General features: G+C 44.8%; 2 protein-coding genes across 2 annotated transcripts in view; one reads left to right on the top strand and one right to left on the bottom strand.

The window, feature by feature from the left end:
- Positions 1 to 598: 598 nt before the first annotated feature.
- LOC139668043 (alpha-aspartyl dipeptidase) lies at positions 599 to 6,465 on the top strand. The gene is made up of 8 exons (XM_071547519.1): positions 599 to 885; positions 1,632 to 1,720; positions 2,091 to 2,169; positions 2,990 to 3,065; positions 4,915 to 5,088; positions 5,340 to 5,399; positions 5,735 to 5,817; positions 6,281 to 6,465. The coding sequence occupies exons 1-8, from the start codon at positions 791 to 793 to the stop codon at positions 6,345 to 6,347; spliced, it is 723 nt and encodes a 240-aa protein (XP_071403620.1). The 5' UTR covers positions 599 to 790; the 3' UTR covers positions 6,348 to 6,465.
- Positions 6,466 to 6,986: 521 nt separating this feature from the next.
- Positions 6,987 to 15,787, bottom strand: part of LOC139668042 (integrin alpha-V-like) — a gene marked incomplete at its 5' end in the record, with an annotated part of 10,921 nt that continues 2,120 nt past the window's right edge. The window contains 3 exons of the mRNA XM_071547517.1: positions 6,987 to 11,098; positions 11,892 to 12,011; positions 14,712 to 14,819. Coding sequence (XP_071403618.1) covers positions 11,006 to 11,098; positions 11,892 to 12,011; positions 14,712 to 14,819 — 321 coding nt within the window. The remainder of the gene's footprint in view (positions 11,099 to 11,891; positions 12,012 to 14,711; positions 14,820 to 15,787) is intronic.

The following is a 15,787-nucleotide window of genomic DNA, read 5'->3' as shown; positions in this document are numbered from 1 at the left end:
TTCACATAAAATAAAAAACATACTATACCATATTAATGTCAGGTAAAATTACATTATCAACTCATAAAATGTCATTAGAAAGAAAGACAGAAAGACAGAAAAAAAAGAAAGAAAGAAAGAAAGAAAGAAAAAACTAGGTAAGTAAGGATAGTAATAAAACACAAATGAAAGAAATGAATAAAATAAATTATGCATAAATGAGAAAATTAAGACACAAAGCAAAACTTAGTACAGAGATATAACAACGGAAAAAAACAACAAATAAATAAATAAATAAAACCCAGTAGAGCTCTGCTGCCCCCTGGCGGCCACACGCGCCACAGCGCAGCCTGCAGTCACGTGACCGATCAGCTGGTTTGGTTTGAAGACACAAAGCGGAACCAAAACACTAAAATCTAAAATAAAGTGAACTGTGAAGGTGGAAGAAGTTTTATCAAACCAAACAAACACTACAGCGCAGCCTGGAAAAAATGAAGCCGGATCTACTGATGTAATAAAGTAGAACAGAATGAGCTGTGTGTTTATTACTGTAGCGCGACGGCAGCGTTAAGGAGAGAGATCGCAGCAGGTAAGTTAGGCTTCAAACCGGTTTATTGATGGAAAGATTTCCCAATCGGTCCTATCTGATCCCCGGGCAGCAGCTCCACAGGCGGCTCACTGCTGAACTGTGAACTTCGACCTCTGGACTTCTTCTTGTTCTGCCCGTCTAATAAATGCAGAAGTGAAATCTGGGAGTTTGCATTTTTTTTTTCTTCTTGTCTTCCTCCATCTGTCGTTCCTCTGTTCAGAGATGAAGAGAAGACTGCTGCTGGTCTCTAACTCCACTCTGCACGGCAGCGGATACCTGGACCACTGCCAGCAGCACATTAAAGACTTCTTCGGAAAGTAAGTTCAGTTAGATTCAATTCATTCACTTTAATGGAGTCTACTGACATCATCTAGCAGGACGCGGTGGAATGCAGTGCAAAGGTTTAACTCCAATCCGGTTATGGAAAGAACGAAATGCCAAAGTCCATTCAATATATTTGCAATTGAATGTTTCCTTGCTTATCGGCAAACAGACATATTTCATAGAACACAACTAAAGTCATTGTATGAATTCAGAGGGTCTTCTGATAAATTCGGCATACAACTAATCCACCAAGCAGCGTTTTTTGTTGAATATTTTCAATAAAATCTGAACTTTTAGAGTTAGCTCGCACTGCTCGCTCTCGCCCACCGCGGGGCATTGCAGTGGAAGAAGACGGTGAGAATAACAGGTGACCGATTCTAAAAGTAGAGCTTTTATTGAAATAAGTGCTGCTTAGTTGATTGGATGTGTGCCGAATTGAAGTGTGGCTCCTGCTGATTAGTAAAACGTCCTAAGTCACGTACTATCAGGACTGCGTGTCCGCTGATAAACAAGATAACATTAAGTTGCCAGATTTTTTTAATGGAGTTTGGCGTAAACATGAGTCCATATAAGTGAGAACGGCACATATGGGGACCAGGTAAAAGTGTACAGCCTCAATTGAATGACTATTGTATGAACTTTACTATGGCAACCTTGGTGACTGTCTGCCTCTATTTTATTCTATTGTATTCTATTCTATTCTGTTATGTGTGTGTGTGTGTGTGTGTGTGTGTTTCAGAGATGTGAAGCGGGTGCTGTTTGTTCCCTACGCTCTCCATGACAGAGACGCCTACACCAAGACAGCCAGGAACAAGTTTAACACTCTGGGTAGGTGTGTGTGTGTGTGCGTGTGTGTGTGTGTGTGTGTGTGTGTGTGTGTGTGTGTGTGTGTGTGTGTGTGTGTGTGTGTGTGTGTGTGTGTGTGTGTGTGTGTGTTGTGTCATGCCCAGTAATAAAACCACCTCCTCTCTACATCAGACTTTGACTACGCTCCACATTCCAGCCTCTGATCTCCATCCACAAGATATTTTCCCCTGCAGTTCAGATGTTTCCTTCCAGTAGCAGTGACTCCATGTTGAGTGTCAGTGTGTTTGTGTGTTTGTGTGTTTGTGTGTGTGTGTGTTTGTGTGTGTGTGTGTTTGTGTGTTTGTGTGTTTGTGTGTTTATGTGTTTGTGTGTTTGTGTGTTTGTGCTGCAGGTTATGAGCTGGACAGCATCCACGAGGCTTCAGACCCCGTCACTGCTGTCAGGAAGGCAGAGGGGATTTTCATAGGTGAGACACAGCCGGACTTGACTTGGGTTCTGGTGACTTGGGACTTGACTCTGACTTGTACTCTGATGACTTGAAAAGGTTTCTAAAGTCTTGACTTGAGATCTTGTGTTTGTGTAAATGACTCAGATTGAAAGTGATGAGATTTGTTCCAGCAGACGACTGAATTTAAATTCTGTTTTCTGAATTTGTATGGAATGATTGAATTTATTGAAGTTGAAACTGATTATAGAAATCAAACTCATGATGCTCTTACCAAGTTTTTATCCTATTAAAACCATATTGCATTGAAAAGTCCTAGATATTTAGTTTTCTTTAAGATATTAAATTGATACTGGACTCTTGATTTGTTCTGACTTGACTTGCTGTTCTACATTTAGACTTGAGACTTGACATTAATGACTTGGACTTGACTTGCTGTTCTACATTTAGACTTGGGACTTGACTTGAGACTTGAGCAAAGCTGACTTGTTCACTCCTCTGTTTGAAACAGAACTGAATTCCATGAAATTCCTCTTCTAAGAGAGTTTGTCTCGACTCGCTGAACATCATAAATCAAAATATTATGAATCAAATAAAAGACAGTTAAACAAATCAAACAGTCAGTCATAATGTATGGATTACCATCACATGTTCTACATCAAACACCAGCTGAAAGGTTCCGTTAACATTTTATGATATTCAGTATTGATCATATATAACACTATATGGAATCTCAATCTATGTGGGAAGAAAAAACAACAAAAACATGGAATTTCACAGAATTTTACTGATTCAATTCAACTGTGCGTGTGCGTGTGCGTGTGCGTGTGTGTGTGTGTGTGTGTCTCAAACACTTTCCGGCTGCTGAAGAGTCTCTATGACAACAAGCTGCTGACAGAGATCAGGAGGAGAGTGCTGGAGGTACACACACACACACACACACACACACACACACACACACACACACACACACACACACACACACACACACACACACACACACACACACACACCCTGTCTGCCTTCCTTCCCTCCCCCCTCCCTTCCCTCCTCCTTCATCTCTCCTTCCCTCCCTTTCTCCTCCCTTCCCTCCTTTCTCCCTTCCTTCCTCTCTCCTTCCCTCCCTTCCTTCCTTAATTCCTTATTCTCTCCCTTTCCGTACACCCTCCCTCCTGCAACCTGCTTCCTAACACCCTCTCTTTCCTCTCTCCCTTCCTTCTTTTCTTTCTCCCCTTCCTTCCCTCCTTCCTGCCCTCTTCTTTACACCCCCTTCCCTCCTCCCTTCATCTCTCCTTCCTCCCTTTCCTCCTCCCTTCCTTCCCTCCTCCCTTCATCTCTCCTTCCCTCCCTTTCCTCCTTCCTTCCTTCCCTCCCTTCCCTCCTCCTTAATCTCTCCTTCCCTGCCTTTCCTCCTCCCTTCCTCTCTCCTTCCCTCCCTTCCTTCCTTAATTCCTTATTCTCTCCCTTTCTGTACACCCTCCCTCCTGCAACCTGCTTCCTAACACCCTCTTTCCTCTCTCCCTTCCTTCTTTTCTTTCTCCCCCTTTCTTCTCTACACCCCTCCTTCCTTCCCTCCTCTCTTTCCTTCCACACACCCTTCCTTCCTTCCCTCCTTCCTGCCCTCTTCCTTACACCCCCTTTCCCCCCTCCCTTCCCTCCTCCCTTCATCTCTCCTTCCCTCCCTTTCCTCCTCCCTTCCCTCCTCCCTTCATCTCTCCTTCCCTGCCTTTCCTCCTCCCTTCCTCTCTCCTTCCCTCCCTTCCTTCCTTAATTCCTTATTCTCTCCCTTTCCGTACACCCTCCCTCCTGCAACCTGCTTCCTAACACCCTCTTCCTCTCTCCCTTCCTTCTTTTCTTTCTCCCCCTTCCTTCCCTCCCTTCCCTCCTCCCTTCATCTCTCCTTCCCTCCCTTCCTTCCTTAATTCCTTATTCTCTCCCTTTCCGTACACCCTCCCTCCTGCAACCTGCTTCTTAACACCCTCTCTTTCCTCTCTCCCTTCCTTCTTTTCTTTCTCCCCCTTTCTTCTCTACACCCTTCCTTCCTTCCCTCCTCTCTTTCCTTCCACACACCCTGTCTGCCTTCCTTCTTCTCCTTCCTGCCCTCTTCCTTACACCCCCTTTCCTCCTCCCTTCCTTCCTTCCCTCCTCCCTTCATCTCTCCTTCCCTCCCTTTCCTCCTCCCTTCCTTCCTTCCCTCCTCCCTTCATCTCTCCTTCCCTCCCTTTCTTCCTTCCCTCCTCCCTTCATCTCTCCTTCCTCCCTTCCTTCCTTAATTCCTTATTCTCTCCCTTTCCGTACCCCCTCCCTCCTGCAACCTGCTTCCCAACACCCTCTTTCCTCTCTCCCTTCCTTCTTTTCTTTCTCCCCCTTCCTTCCCTCCTTCCTGCCCTCTTCCTTACACCCCCTTCCCTCCTCCCTTCAACTCTCCTTCCCTCCCTTTCCTCCTCCCTTCCTTCCTTCCCTCCTCCCTTCATCTCTCCTTCCCTCCCTTTCCTCCTCCCTTCCTCCCTTCATCTCTCCTTCCCTCCCTTCCTTCCCTCTCCTCCCTTCATCTCTCCTTCCCTCCCTTTCCTCCTCCCTTCCTCTCTCCTTCCCTCCCTTCCTTCCTTAATTCCTTAATCTCTCCCTTTCCGTACACCCTCCCTCCTGCAACCTGCTTCCTAACACCCTCTCTTTCCTCTCTCCCTTCCTTCTTTTCTTTCTCCCCCTTCCTTCTCTCCTTCCTGCCCTCTTCCTTACACCCCCTTCCCCCCCCCCCCCCCCCTCTCAGGATGGAGTCCCCTACATGGGTTCCAGTGCAGGGACCAACGTCTCCACGGTCAGCATCAGCACCACTAACGACATGCCCATCGTCTGTCCTCCGTCCTTCTCTGCCATCGGCCTCGTTCCCTTCAACATCAACCCTCACTACCTGGACCCAGACCCAGGCAGCAGGCACATGGGGGTGAGACCACACACACACACACACACACACACACACACACACACACACACTCACTGGACAAAACAACTGGAACAGCAGTTTTCCAGAAAAACAAAGAGCCGTCATGTTTGTCTCTGATCGTCTTCTCTGTTTTGTGACTTTCAGTTCAGCAGCACTACAGTTCCCACAATCCCCTCTGTTTGTTGTTCTGTAATGACACACAGAGCGTTTGATCGTACCTCGTTGTTGTTGTTGTTGTTGTTGTTGTGCAGGAAACCAGAGAGCAGAGGATCACCCAGTACCACGAAGAACCTGATACTCCCCCTGTCCTGGTGAGAGAGAGAGAGAGAGAGAGAGAGAGAGAGAGAGAGAGAGAGAGAGAGAGAGAGAGAGAGAGAGAGAGAGAGAGAGAGAGAGAGAGAGAGAGAGAGAGAGAGAGAGAGAGAGAGAGAGAGAGAGAGAGAGAGAGAGAGAGAGAGAGAGAGAGAGAGAGAGAGAGAGAGAGAGAGAGAGAGAGAGAGAGAAGAGTGTTTGGGAGGAAAATGGAGAGACGAAGCAAACTTGGGAGAAATGAAATGCAGAGAATTTGATTGGCATGGGATTGATTATTGATTTGTTATGATTTATCGATCATACAGACTGATTGTGTGTGTGTGTGTGTGTTCAGGCTCTGAGAGAGGGATCCCTGCTGCTGGTGGAGGGGAAGAAAGCTACACTGCTAGGATCCACCAAGGCCAGACTGTTTACCAGGTGACACACACACACACACACACACACACACACACACACACACACACACACACACACACACACACACACACACACACACACACACACACACACACACACACACACACACACAGGTAACACGTTACTTTGTACTTTGGAAAGCGCTAAGAGTTCTCAGGTTAGGTAAAACTCAGTAAAAACTAGTAATTTACATATATACTTGTATTTCAATTTTTGTAATCTGTTATTAGTTATTTCTTAAAAATTTTGTCATTACTTAAATTTTTCTTTTATAACATTTTTTGTTCACGCAAATTTAAGAAAAAAAGCAGCAACAAACACTCAGTGAAAACCTTAAAACACCAGCAACCAAGACTTCACCATGACGAGTGTGTGTGTGTGTGTGTGTGTGTGTGTGTGTGTGTGTGTGTGTGTGTGTGTGTGTGTGTGTGTGTGTGTGTCTGTGTGTGTGTGTGTGTTTCAGGGGAAAGCCCACCGTGGAATACGACGCAGGCAGCGACCTCAGCTTCCTGCTGACGTACGGCCACTGACCAATCAGAGGAAAGCAGGAAGTGCTGCCACTGTCTTACCTGTCTGTTGGGGAAGATTCTGTTGTCATGACGACTGAGGCCGAGATGTTTTCCTGCTCACGAATGAATAAATATTTTACAGCAAAGTGTGTTCTGTCTGTGTGAAGATGTTACTGCTGACTCATGGAGCGCAAAAGTCAAAGTCCAAGTCATTAAAGTCTCAAGAACAGCAAGTCAAGTCAGAACAAATCAAGAGTCCAGTATCAATTTAATATCTTAAAGAAAACTAAATATCTAGGACTTTTCAATGCAATATGGTTTTAATAGGATAAAAACTTGGTAAGAGCATCATGAGTTTGATTTCTATAATCAGTTTCAACTTCAATAAATTCAATCATTCCATACAAATTCAGAAAACAGAATTTAAATTCAGTCGTCTGCTGGAACAAATCTCATCACTTTCAATCTAAGTCATTTACACAAACACAAGATCTCAAGTCAAGACTTTAGAAACCTTTTCAAGTCATCAGAGTACAAGTCAGAGTCAAGTCCCAAGTCACCAGAACCCAAGTCAAGTCCAGTCTCAAGTCTTCATGCATCAAGTCTCAAGCTATAAAAATACAGTCTTCACTAAGGAAACAGCAAAAAAACAAAACAAAATGTGAACAAATTTATTAGTTTATTTCAGTTCAAAGGTGAAATCATCTCCATAAGAAATAGTTCTTTTTATTCTCCAGGTGAAAGAATACATACATCAAAAAAATAGCCAATATTTTCTCTCAGTGGAAAGGAAGACGGACAGTGAAGATAAATATTATAAAACTACCAAAACCCCCAGAACCCCCAGAGCAGCTGGTCCAGACCCTGTCCCGCCAGTCAGGAAGGCTTCATGTTGGTTTGGTTATTTTTCATCACATTTCTGCAAAAAATTTTACCAAAAAACGCACTCAACCCTCAGTTATTTATGAGGGTGCTGGGTCCTCAAAAAATGTGGAACGAAATTTCATCACATTTCTGCCTCATGCTGTGTTTTATATTTACTATTTCTAATTTACAGACATTTACTAGGAATTTAATTTTACTTCAATATGATCTATACTGATATTGGCCGGTAATGTGACTGTCAAGTATGTTATTATTCAGCCTGTAGCTGAAGATTATTCTTTCATAATAATTTATATGTCAAATTACAGTGGGGGGATGTTTTTTTTTCTTACTTTCAACAACCTTTTTTTGCAATTCCCAAACTTTTCACGACTTGGAAATGATTTCATTTTCCATATTTTTCCCAGACCGGACCTGGGAGAGAGGAAAACCAGCAGGACGCTCCGAAAAATGTGTTTTCATCAAAATTCATTTCGCTGAACAACTTTTAAAATCAGCAGACTCCCACACTCTGTCTTCACTTCACAAAAATGTAATAAATGACACGTCAAGTATCTGACGAAGGTAGGAAACGTGTCATTTATTAAATCCCTGTACAGTGAAGACAGAGTGTGGGAGTCTACTGGTTTGACTTTGTCCTGCTCCTCTGACCCGGAGCAAACAGTAGTGCAAAGATCACTTTTTTGTTTAGCTGAACAACTTTTATCCAGAGAAGCTGCTCCTATCTGAGCTGTTCAGAAAGATGTGAGCACAAACTGACTGACTGACAGTGACTGGACTCCAGCCTGCTGATGCTCCTCCGGTTCAGACTGAACCGTCAGAGAGGAGAAGCTCCCACAGCCAGGCAGCGTCAGTCTGTTTCTCCCCCAGGAGGAGTTTCAGCTTCCTTGTTTCTCTGCTGATGTGATTTAGCTTCATGAACTAAAGTGTCAAAATGGCATTCAAAGCTTCAGTTCTCTACAACTTTTATTTGAAAGACAAGAAGAAGAAACGTCTCTAAATCGGAGCTTGGAGAACAGCTGATCCATCGTTGAGCTCGGCGGTGAGAACTGAAGACATTTTATTGTCTTTTCTGGTTATTTTCCGTTAAAGCTACCTAACAGCTAGCTTACCAGCTGGCTATGTTAACGAGTTAAAACGACGTTAACGTTATGAAAGTTGATACAAAACCAGCAAAAACTGCTTGATCTGCCGGTTCAAAACCTTGTAGCTGCAGACAGCAGCCTCTGGCCCCGCCCACAATCTGCTCAGACAGAATGTGGGCGGGGCCAGTCTTCCTGTGAACACACAGGAAGACGCTAGTTTGTGTGAAAAGACAGAAAATCAACTCACTCTGCTCTGATATCTGACATCTTCCTATCAGGTTTTATATTTTTTAACATAGTTTTTATATTAATTCTCTGGTACTGATGTGCAGCAGTGGTATCAGTGCATCCATAACTTGTGCCATGTTCACTCCAACATACTAATTCAATCAAAACTTGCTAATAGGGAAACAAAATGGCGGCAGCAGTGACATCACATGACATCATGCAGGACAACAGAGGGAAGCCGGCAGCAGTGAAGATAAGATGCATCATGGGAACTACTGTGTTCCTGTGGAGTCATTTCATACTGATTGACTTGATTAACTTTTTAATTTTTTTTTTTGAATTTTTCATCAACCTTAAACATCAGTTCCTGATGCTAAACCCAATATGGGTAAATTCACACCAGAGGTTTTTATATACATTATTGCATGTATTCACACACACTCACACACATCAAATAGAAACCTGCCATCAAACTACTTTGTGTTTTCGTCCGCCGCAAAAAAACTGACAGTCAGGAAAAATACAAAATAAGAGCGCAGGGCAGGAAGCTGAATTCATCATCTGGAAGACAAATCTCTAAATTCACCGCTTGCATCATTTTCCCAACTGAAAAGATTTAATAAAACAGAACCAACCTCCGGAAGACGATTTCCTGCCAAAGCGGCTGGTAACTATTTTGCCAGTGAAATGAGCTGGACCCACTACCACGATTAAATTACTTTCATAAGTCTATAAACTATAAATTCCCGCTATCGTCATTTTTCAAATGGCACGTTTCGTAGAAGTACAACAAAAAAAAAAAAAAACCCCAAAACAATAACACCCTGAAAACACCCAGCCAGCATCCAAACACCAGCAGAAACAAACCATTCTGTTATTAAATCATCTGAAAAGTTCAAACTCGCCCGCAGAAAGGAAAAGATAACCGTCTTAAAGTATAGAAGGGGAATATATATATATTACTGTAACACTCCTTATCCAGGCCAGATCATAGCATACTGTATCGTCTTTATCAACAATAAAAAAAAAAGCTCTACTCTGCATCTGTTCTGCTTTTCTACTGCAGCCTCCACACTGACAGAAGACAGCCGCTCTGTATGGAGTCTGGCTCTTGCCGGCTGTCCGTTCCTCACCTGTCTAATCTCATTATTGCTTTCTGTCTGGTGTTCTGATCGTTCTAGTGTCAGCTGACAGGAAGTGGGAGGAGCATAGCGGCATCATCAGAGTCACAGAGAGCCTAACAGTCAGGACTTTGAAATCTGAAGGAAAAATACAAAATAAGAGCGCAGGGCAGGAAGCTGAATTCATCACCTGGAAGACAAATCTCTAAATTCTCGAGGTGAACGTGAAGCTCAGCCCGGACGAGCGTTACATCAGTGTGGAGACTTCGTACCTTCATCCTCCTCCTCCTCCTCCTCCTCCTCCTCCTCTTCTTCAACAGCAAGCAGAGACATGGCTAACTGTAGCTAGCTAAAGCTAATTAGATAAGCTTGGAAGTTGTTGTCAGACTTTGTGCAGCATCGCGACCAGACTGATGTAACGCTCCTCGTGACCTTTGACCTCTCGCTCTCCCTCTGCCTGTAGTGACGCTCACAGCTGAGCAGAAAAAGCTCAGACACAAAAAAAAATACCAGCTTTGGGTTTATGGAGGTGAGCAGGGGAAGAGATCCTGCTGCAGAAAGCACAGATTCCCCCCCAAACAACACCCCCAAAAAGACTTTTATCAAAACAAAAACAAAAAAAAGGTGAAGTGAAAGTGTTTTGTGACGGAGGAGCTCTGGACAGACCGAGCCTGAGTCGGGTCGAATAACGTATCCTTAAAAAAAAAACATGATCCGCAGTTCTGAACTTTTCTGGGCCACGAAAAACAAACCTACAGCTCATGACTCAGGCCGGGTTGGGACAGACGTGTCACAGATCCACATCGGGTTAGATTAGAGACTCGCATCAGGCCACGCCCACAACCAGAGTCCAGCTGCAGGCCTCTTATCTCCAGAAGACTTTTTATAGGAACACAGAGCTGCTTTGTTTCCAGGTTGGAAAACATTGGACTTTGTTCTACTGGGTTTGGATTGGCTGTCACAGGCCTGACTCAGGCTCCTGGGTCAACTTTCACCTTCAGTGAAGTAAAGAAAAAACATGAAATTGCAGCTGTGAGGGTTTTGAGTGACCAGTGATACTGTGAAGGGAAACCTGCAGAGGAGGATCTGGCTTCTGGCTTCTGGCTTCTGGCTTCTGGCTTCTGGCTTCTGGCTTCTGGCTTCTGGCTTCTGGCTTCTGGCTTCTGGCTCACTAAACACTAAACACTAACTTATCGCTAAAAAGAAACAGCATGTTAACAGACTGGTATCTGCTTGTGAAAGTGAACAGAGTGATAGTGATGTGCTGGTGAACTTCTGTCTGTCTGCTGGGAGTTTCCCCCTGAAGTTTCTCCTCCTCCTCCTCCTCCTCCTCCTCCTCCTCTCCTCTCTGCGCTCCCCTCTAGGCGTCAGTGTTGCCGTTCTCCTCCGGCTGCAGCTGCTCCTTCTCCGTGCAGTCCTCCTGGGGGGGGCGCACCCGCTTAAAGAAGCCCAGCTACAGAGGAGGAGGAGGAGGAGAAGAGGAGGAGGAGGAGGAGGAGGAGGAGGAAGAGGAGGAGGAGGAGGAGGAGGAGGAGGAGAGAAGAGGAGGAGGAAGAAGAGAAGAGGAGGAGGAGGAGAAAAGGATGAGGAGAAGAAGAACAGGACAAGAAGAGGAGGAAGAGGTGGAGGAGAAGAAGAGGAGAAGCAGAAAAGGAGGAGGTGGAGGAGGAGAAGAAGAGGAGGAGGAAGAGGATGAGAAGAAAAGAAGAGGAGGAGGAGGAAAAGAAGAGGAGGAGAAGAAGAGGAAGAGGAGGAAGAAGAGGAGGGGGAGAAGAGAAGAGGAGGAGGAGAAGCAGAAAAGGAGGAGGCGGTGGAGGAGAAGAAGAGGAAGAGGAAGAGGATGAAAAGAAGAAGAAAAGAAGAGGAGGAGAAGAGGAGGAGGAGGAAGAAGAGGAGGAGGAGAAGAAGAGGAGGAAGAAGAGAAGAGGAGGAGGAGAAAAGGATGAAGAGAAGAAGAACAGGACAAGAAGAGGAGGAAGAGGTGGAGGGGAAGAAGAGGAGGAAGAAGGGGAGGGGGAGAAGAGGAGGAGGAAGAGGATGAGAAGAAAAGAAGAGGAGGAGGAGGAGAAGAAGAGGAGAAGAAGGGAAGAAAAAGAAGAAGCAGAAGCAGAAGAAGAGAATGGTTGGCTGCCTGACAAAGTGACTGTTAGACTAGACTAACTTAGTGACTGGTGGTCATGAGACTCTGTGTGTGTGTGACTGTGTGTGTGTGTGTGTGTGTGTGTGTGTGTGTGTGTGTTCCTCACCTTGTACATGATGAAGATGAGCAGAGCCAGCAGCAGCAGACCTGCCAGGACGGCCAGAGCCACCACCCAGCCCGGGACCGGGGGGGGCGTCTCGGTCACCCACAGCACCGACACGCTCACCTGCACACAGGACCGGCTCAGTGGATTCAAGACCTGGTCTTAGACTTCAATGTGGCTTTAAGTCAGACTTGCTATAGAAATGTATATTTCCCTTCCTCTAATGAGCTGTTTCTGTCTCTAAAGACTCTCTCTCTTCTTCAGTCTCTTCCCAGAAACCAGAGATTTGAAACAGCTTCAGTATTTAAACTTCCTGCTCTGACAGTTAGGCCGACTCGTTGCCATGACAACAAAACTCTTAACTCAGAAGACGAGGAGAAGAAGAGGAAGGGGAGGAAGAAGAGGAAGGGGAGAAGAGAAGAGGAGGAGATGAAGAAGAGGAGGAGGAGGAGAAAAGGATGAGGAGAAGAAGCAGAAAAGGAGGAGGAGGAAGAGGTGGAGGAGAAGAAAAGAGGAGGAGGAGAAGAGGAGGAGAAGAAGAGTGGAGGAGGAAAAGAAGAGGAGGAAGAAGAGGAGAAGAGGGGGAGAAGAAGAGTACGAGGAGAAGAACAAGAACAGGACAAGAGGAGGAGGAAGAGGAGGAGGAGAAGAAGAGAGGAGGAGGAAAAGAAGAGGAGGAAGAAGAGGAGAAGACGAGGAGAAGAAGAGGAAGGGGAGAAGAGAAGAGGGGGAGATGAAGAAGAGGAGGAGGAGAAAAGGATGAGGAGAAGAACAAGAACAGGACAAGAGGAGGAAGAGGTGGAGGAGAAGAAGCAGAAAGGGAGGAGGAGGAAGAGGCCTGTTCCTACTACTAGATCTCTGAGTTGTTTCTGTCTCTAAAGACTCTCTCTCTTCTTCAGTCTCTTCCCAGAAACCAGAGATTTGAAACAGCTTCAGTATTTAAACTTCCCGCTCTGACAGTTAGGCCGACTCGTTGCCATGACGACAAAACTCTTAACTCAGAAGACGAGGAGGAAGAAGAGGAAGGGGAGAAGAGAAGAGGAGGAGATGAAGAAGAGGAGGAGGAGGAGAAAAGGATGAGGAGAAGAACAAGAACAGGACAAGAGGAGGAGGAAGAGGTGGAGGAGGAGAAGAAGAGGAGAAGAAGAAGGAGAGAAGAAGCAGAAAAGGAGGAGGAGGAGAAGAGGAGGAGAAGAGGAGGAAGAAGAGGAGGAGGAGAAGAAGAAGAGGAGGAGGAAAAGAAGAGGAGGAGGAGAAGAACAAGAACAGGACAAGAGGAGGAGGAAGAGGTGGAGGAGAAGAAGAGGAGAAGAAGGAGAGAAGAAGCAGAAAAGGAGGAGGAGGAGAAGAGGAGGAAGAAGAGGAGGAGGAGAAGAAGAAGAGGAGGGGGGAAAGAGAAGAGGAGGAGGAAAAGAAGAGGAGGAGGAGAAAAGGATGAGGAGAAGAACAAGAACAGGACAAGAGGAGGAGGAAGAGGTGGAGGAGGAGAAGGAGAGAAGAAGCAGAAAAGGAGGAGGAGGAGAAGAGGAGGAAGAAGAGGAGGAGGAGAAGAAGAGGAGGAGGAGAAAAGGATGAGGAGAAGAACAAGAACAGGACAAGAGGAGGAGGAAGAGGTGGAGGAGAAGAAGAGGAGAAGAAGCAGAAAAGGAGGAGGCAGAGGAGGAGAAGAAGAGGAAGAGGAGAAGAGGACGAGGAAGAGGATGAGAAGAAAAGAAGAGGAGGAGGAGGAGGAGAAGAAGAGGAAGAGGAGAAGAACAAGCAGAGGACAAGAGGAGGAGGAAGAGGTGGAAGAGAAGAAGAGGAGAAGAAGAAGGAGAGAAGAAGCAGAAAAGGAGTCCAACCTGGGGATCTCAGACCGGTCTAAGGCTCAGACTAGTCTTAAACTGGCTTCATGCAGCTGGCCCCAGACCCTCACACTTCACCTGAGTCTGGTAAGAAGCTTCAGTCAGATCATCACAAACAGCCAGAGCAGTGTGAGCTTCAGGCTCTGAGCTTCACAGAGGAATACATGTGGTATAACTCTGTCAGGTATGAAGGGAGATCTTCACTTCAACTTAAAAGGAAACTTCTCGTGATTAAACTGAATCTTGGTAGGTTCCAGTCCTGTGCAGTGAGTGGTTTGGTATTTAAATGTATTCATATGCCACCAGACAGGCAACAGAAGGCCGGTTTTCACTTCCCAAGGCAAACACTCATTTCCTTAAACACACACAGTTCAGTACTGTGGACACATGGACTTCACCACTGTTACTGAATAAATTAACACAGAAATCAATGTTTAAAAAGCAAATAAGGAAACACTGAGGAATAACTGTTGAGAGAGTCATCAGTGTAAGTTTTACTCATACATATTAATGTTATTTTTTTTAATATATGTCTTATGTTTATGTTTGCCATTTGTGTTGACTGTAATGTTTAATGTGTGTTTTGAAATGTGGACCCCAGGAGGACTAGCTGTGCTTTAGGGCAAACCTAATGGGGATCCTAACAAATAAACAAACAAACAAATAAACAAATGCATGTAAATGTCTGTGGGTGTGTGTGGAATCTGTTCCTCACAGCACTGAGAAACTGCACTTGCATGTGTGTGTGTGTGTGTGTGTGTGTGTGTGTGTGTGTGTGTGACATTCATACTTCATAGTGCAAAGCTCTAATGTGAAGCTGGTCAGTGTTTGTGTATCTCTGTGAATATTTAAATGTTTGCATCATGAGCGCATCTTGCAGTATATGGCATGAAGGACAATGGGTGCTTGTGTGTGTGTGTGTGTGTGTGTGTGTGTGTGTGTGTGTGTGTGTGTGTGTGTGTGTGTGTGTGTGTCTTACAGTAGTGCTGTTGGACGGTAGCTCTGGCTCCAGGTTCTTGTACGGCATCTCTATGACGCTGAAGGAGGCCGAGGAGCGGATCACATACGAACGATTCTGATTCTCAGACTGGAAGGAAAAGAGACAGAAAGACAGAAAGTCACAAATCTCCCATCAGCCACTTCTGCTGCCAACATGGAGGTCCAATTACTGTGAGCGAATAAAGTGTAAATGTGTGTGAAGCAGCTGAAGCAGAGAGCAGCTGAGTCAGCTTGTTGTGGTGTGGCTGTAGATCCATTCAGTAACGTTCTCAGTAAAAGTGAATAGTGTGATAAGGTGGATTTGTTTCCAAATGTAGGTTACTGTGACACAGTAAACTGTCTTGTCTTTAGCCCTAGTCTCTACTCCAAAACATGAAGAGTTGCAATGGTGGAAAGTAACTAAGTACATTTACTCAAGTACTGTACTTAAGTACAATTTTGAGATACTTGTACTTTACTTGAGTATCTCCATTTGATGCTACTTTATACTTCCACTCCACTACATTTCAGAGGGAAATATTGTACTTTCTACTCCACTACATTTATTTGACAGCTTTAGTTACTTTTCAGATGGAGATTTGACACAATGGATAATATAACAAGCTTTTAAAATACAACACATTGTTAAAGATGAAACCAGTGGTTTCCAACCTTTTTGGCTTTTGACGTCTTACAAAAAGCAGTGTGTAGTCGGGTCACATTTCAGATGTCTATGAGTTGTTAACAGCTCCACCAAATAGTGATTTTTCCCTCTAAACCTCACATGGTTTCATTTCAATAAATGTTCAAATGATCCAATATTTCAGCAAAAATCAAAGATTAGAGAAAAAGTCCAAAAACTGAAAACAGATTTGTGTATCAGAACTTTGTTTTTTCTTCTTTCCTCTCCCATTAATCGTCTCACGACCCCTCAGATTTATCCGGTGACCCTTTGGAGGGGCCCGACCCCTAGGTCGGGAACCACTGGACTAAACTAGCTAACTGTATATAAAGTAGTTCAAACTAGCTCCACCTCCAGCAGCTACAACAGTAACATGCTGCTTACACACTGATGCT

This window comes from Centroberyx affinis, unplaced genomic scaffold (assembly GCF_046629955.1).
Source record: "Centroberyx affinis isolate AG114_WGS23_722 - 3 ecotype Tasmania unplaced genomic scaffold, CSIRO-AGI_Caff_v1 ptg005995l_1, whole genome shotgun sequence".
Lineage (NCBI taxonomy): Eukaryota > Metazoa > Chordata > Actinopteri > Beryciformes > Berycidae > Centroberyx > Centroberyx affinis.
The sequence above is the reverse complement of the archived record's forward strand: the minus strand, read 5'-3'. Positions and strand labels throughout refer to the sequence as shown.

Excerpts from the sequence above, each read along its gene's own strand:
- LOC139668043 (XM_071547519.1), top strand. The coding sequence starts at position 791 with ATGAAGAGAAGACTGCTGCTGGTCTCTAACTCCACTCTGCACGGCAGC. Across the intron at positions 1,721-2,090 it reads GAACAAGTTTAACACTCTGG|GTTATGAGCTGGACAGCATC; the intron begins GTAGGTGTGTGT and ends TTTGTGCTGCAG. Across the intron at positions 3,066-4,914 it reads TCAGGAGGAGAGTGCTGGAG|GATGGAGTCCCCTACATGGG; the intron begins GTACACACACAC and ends CCCCCCTCTCAG.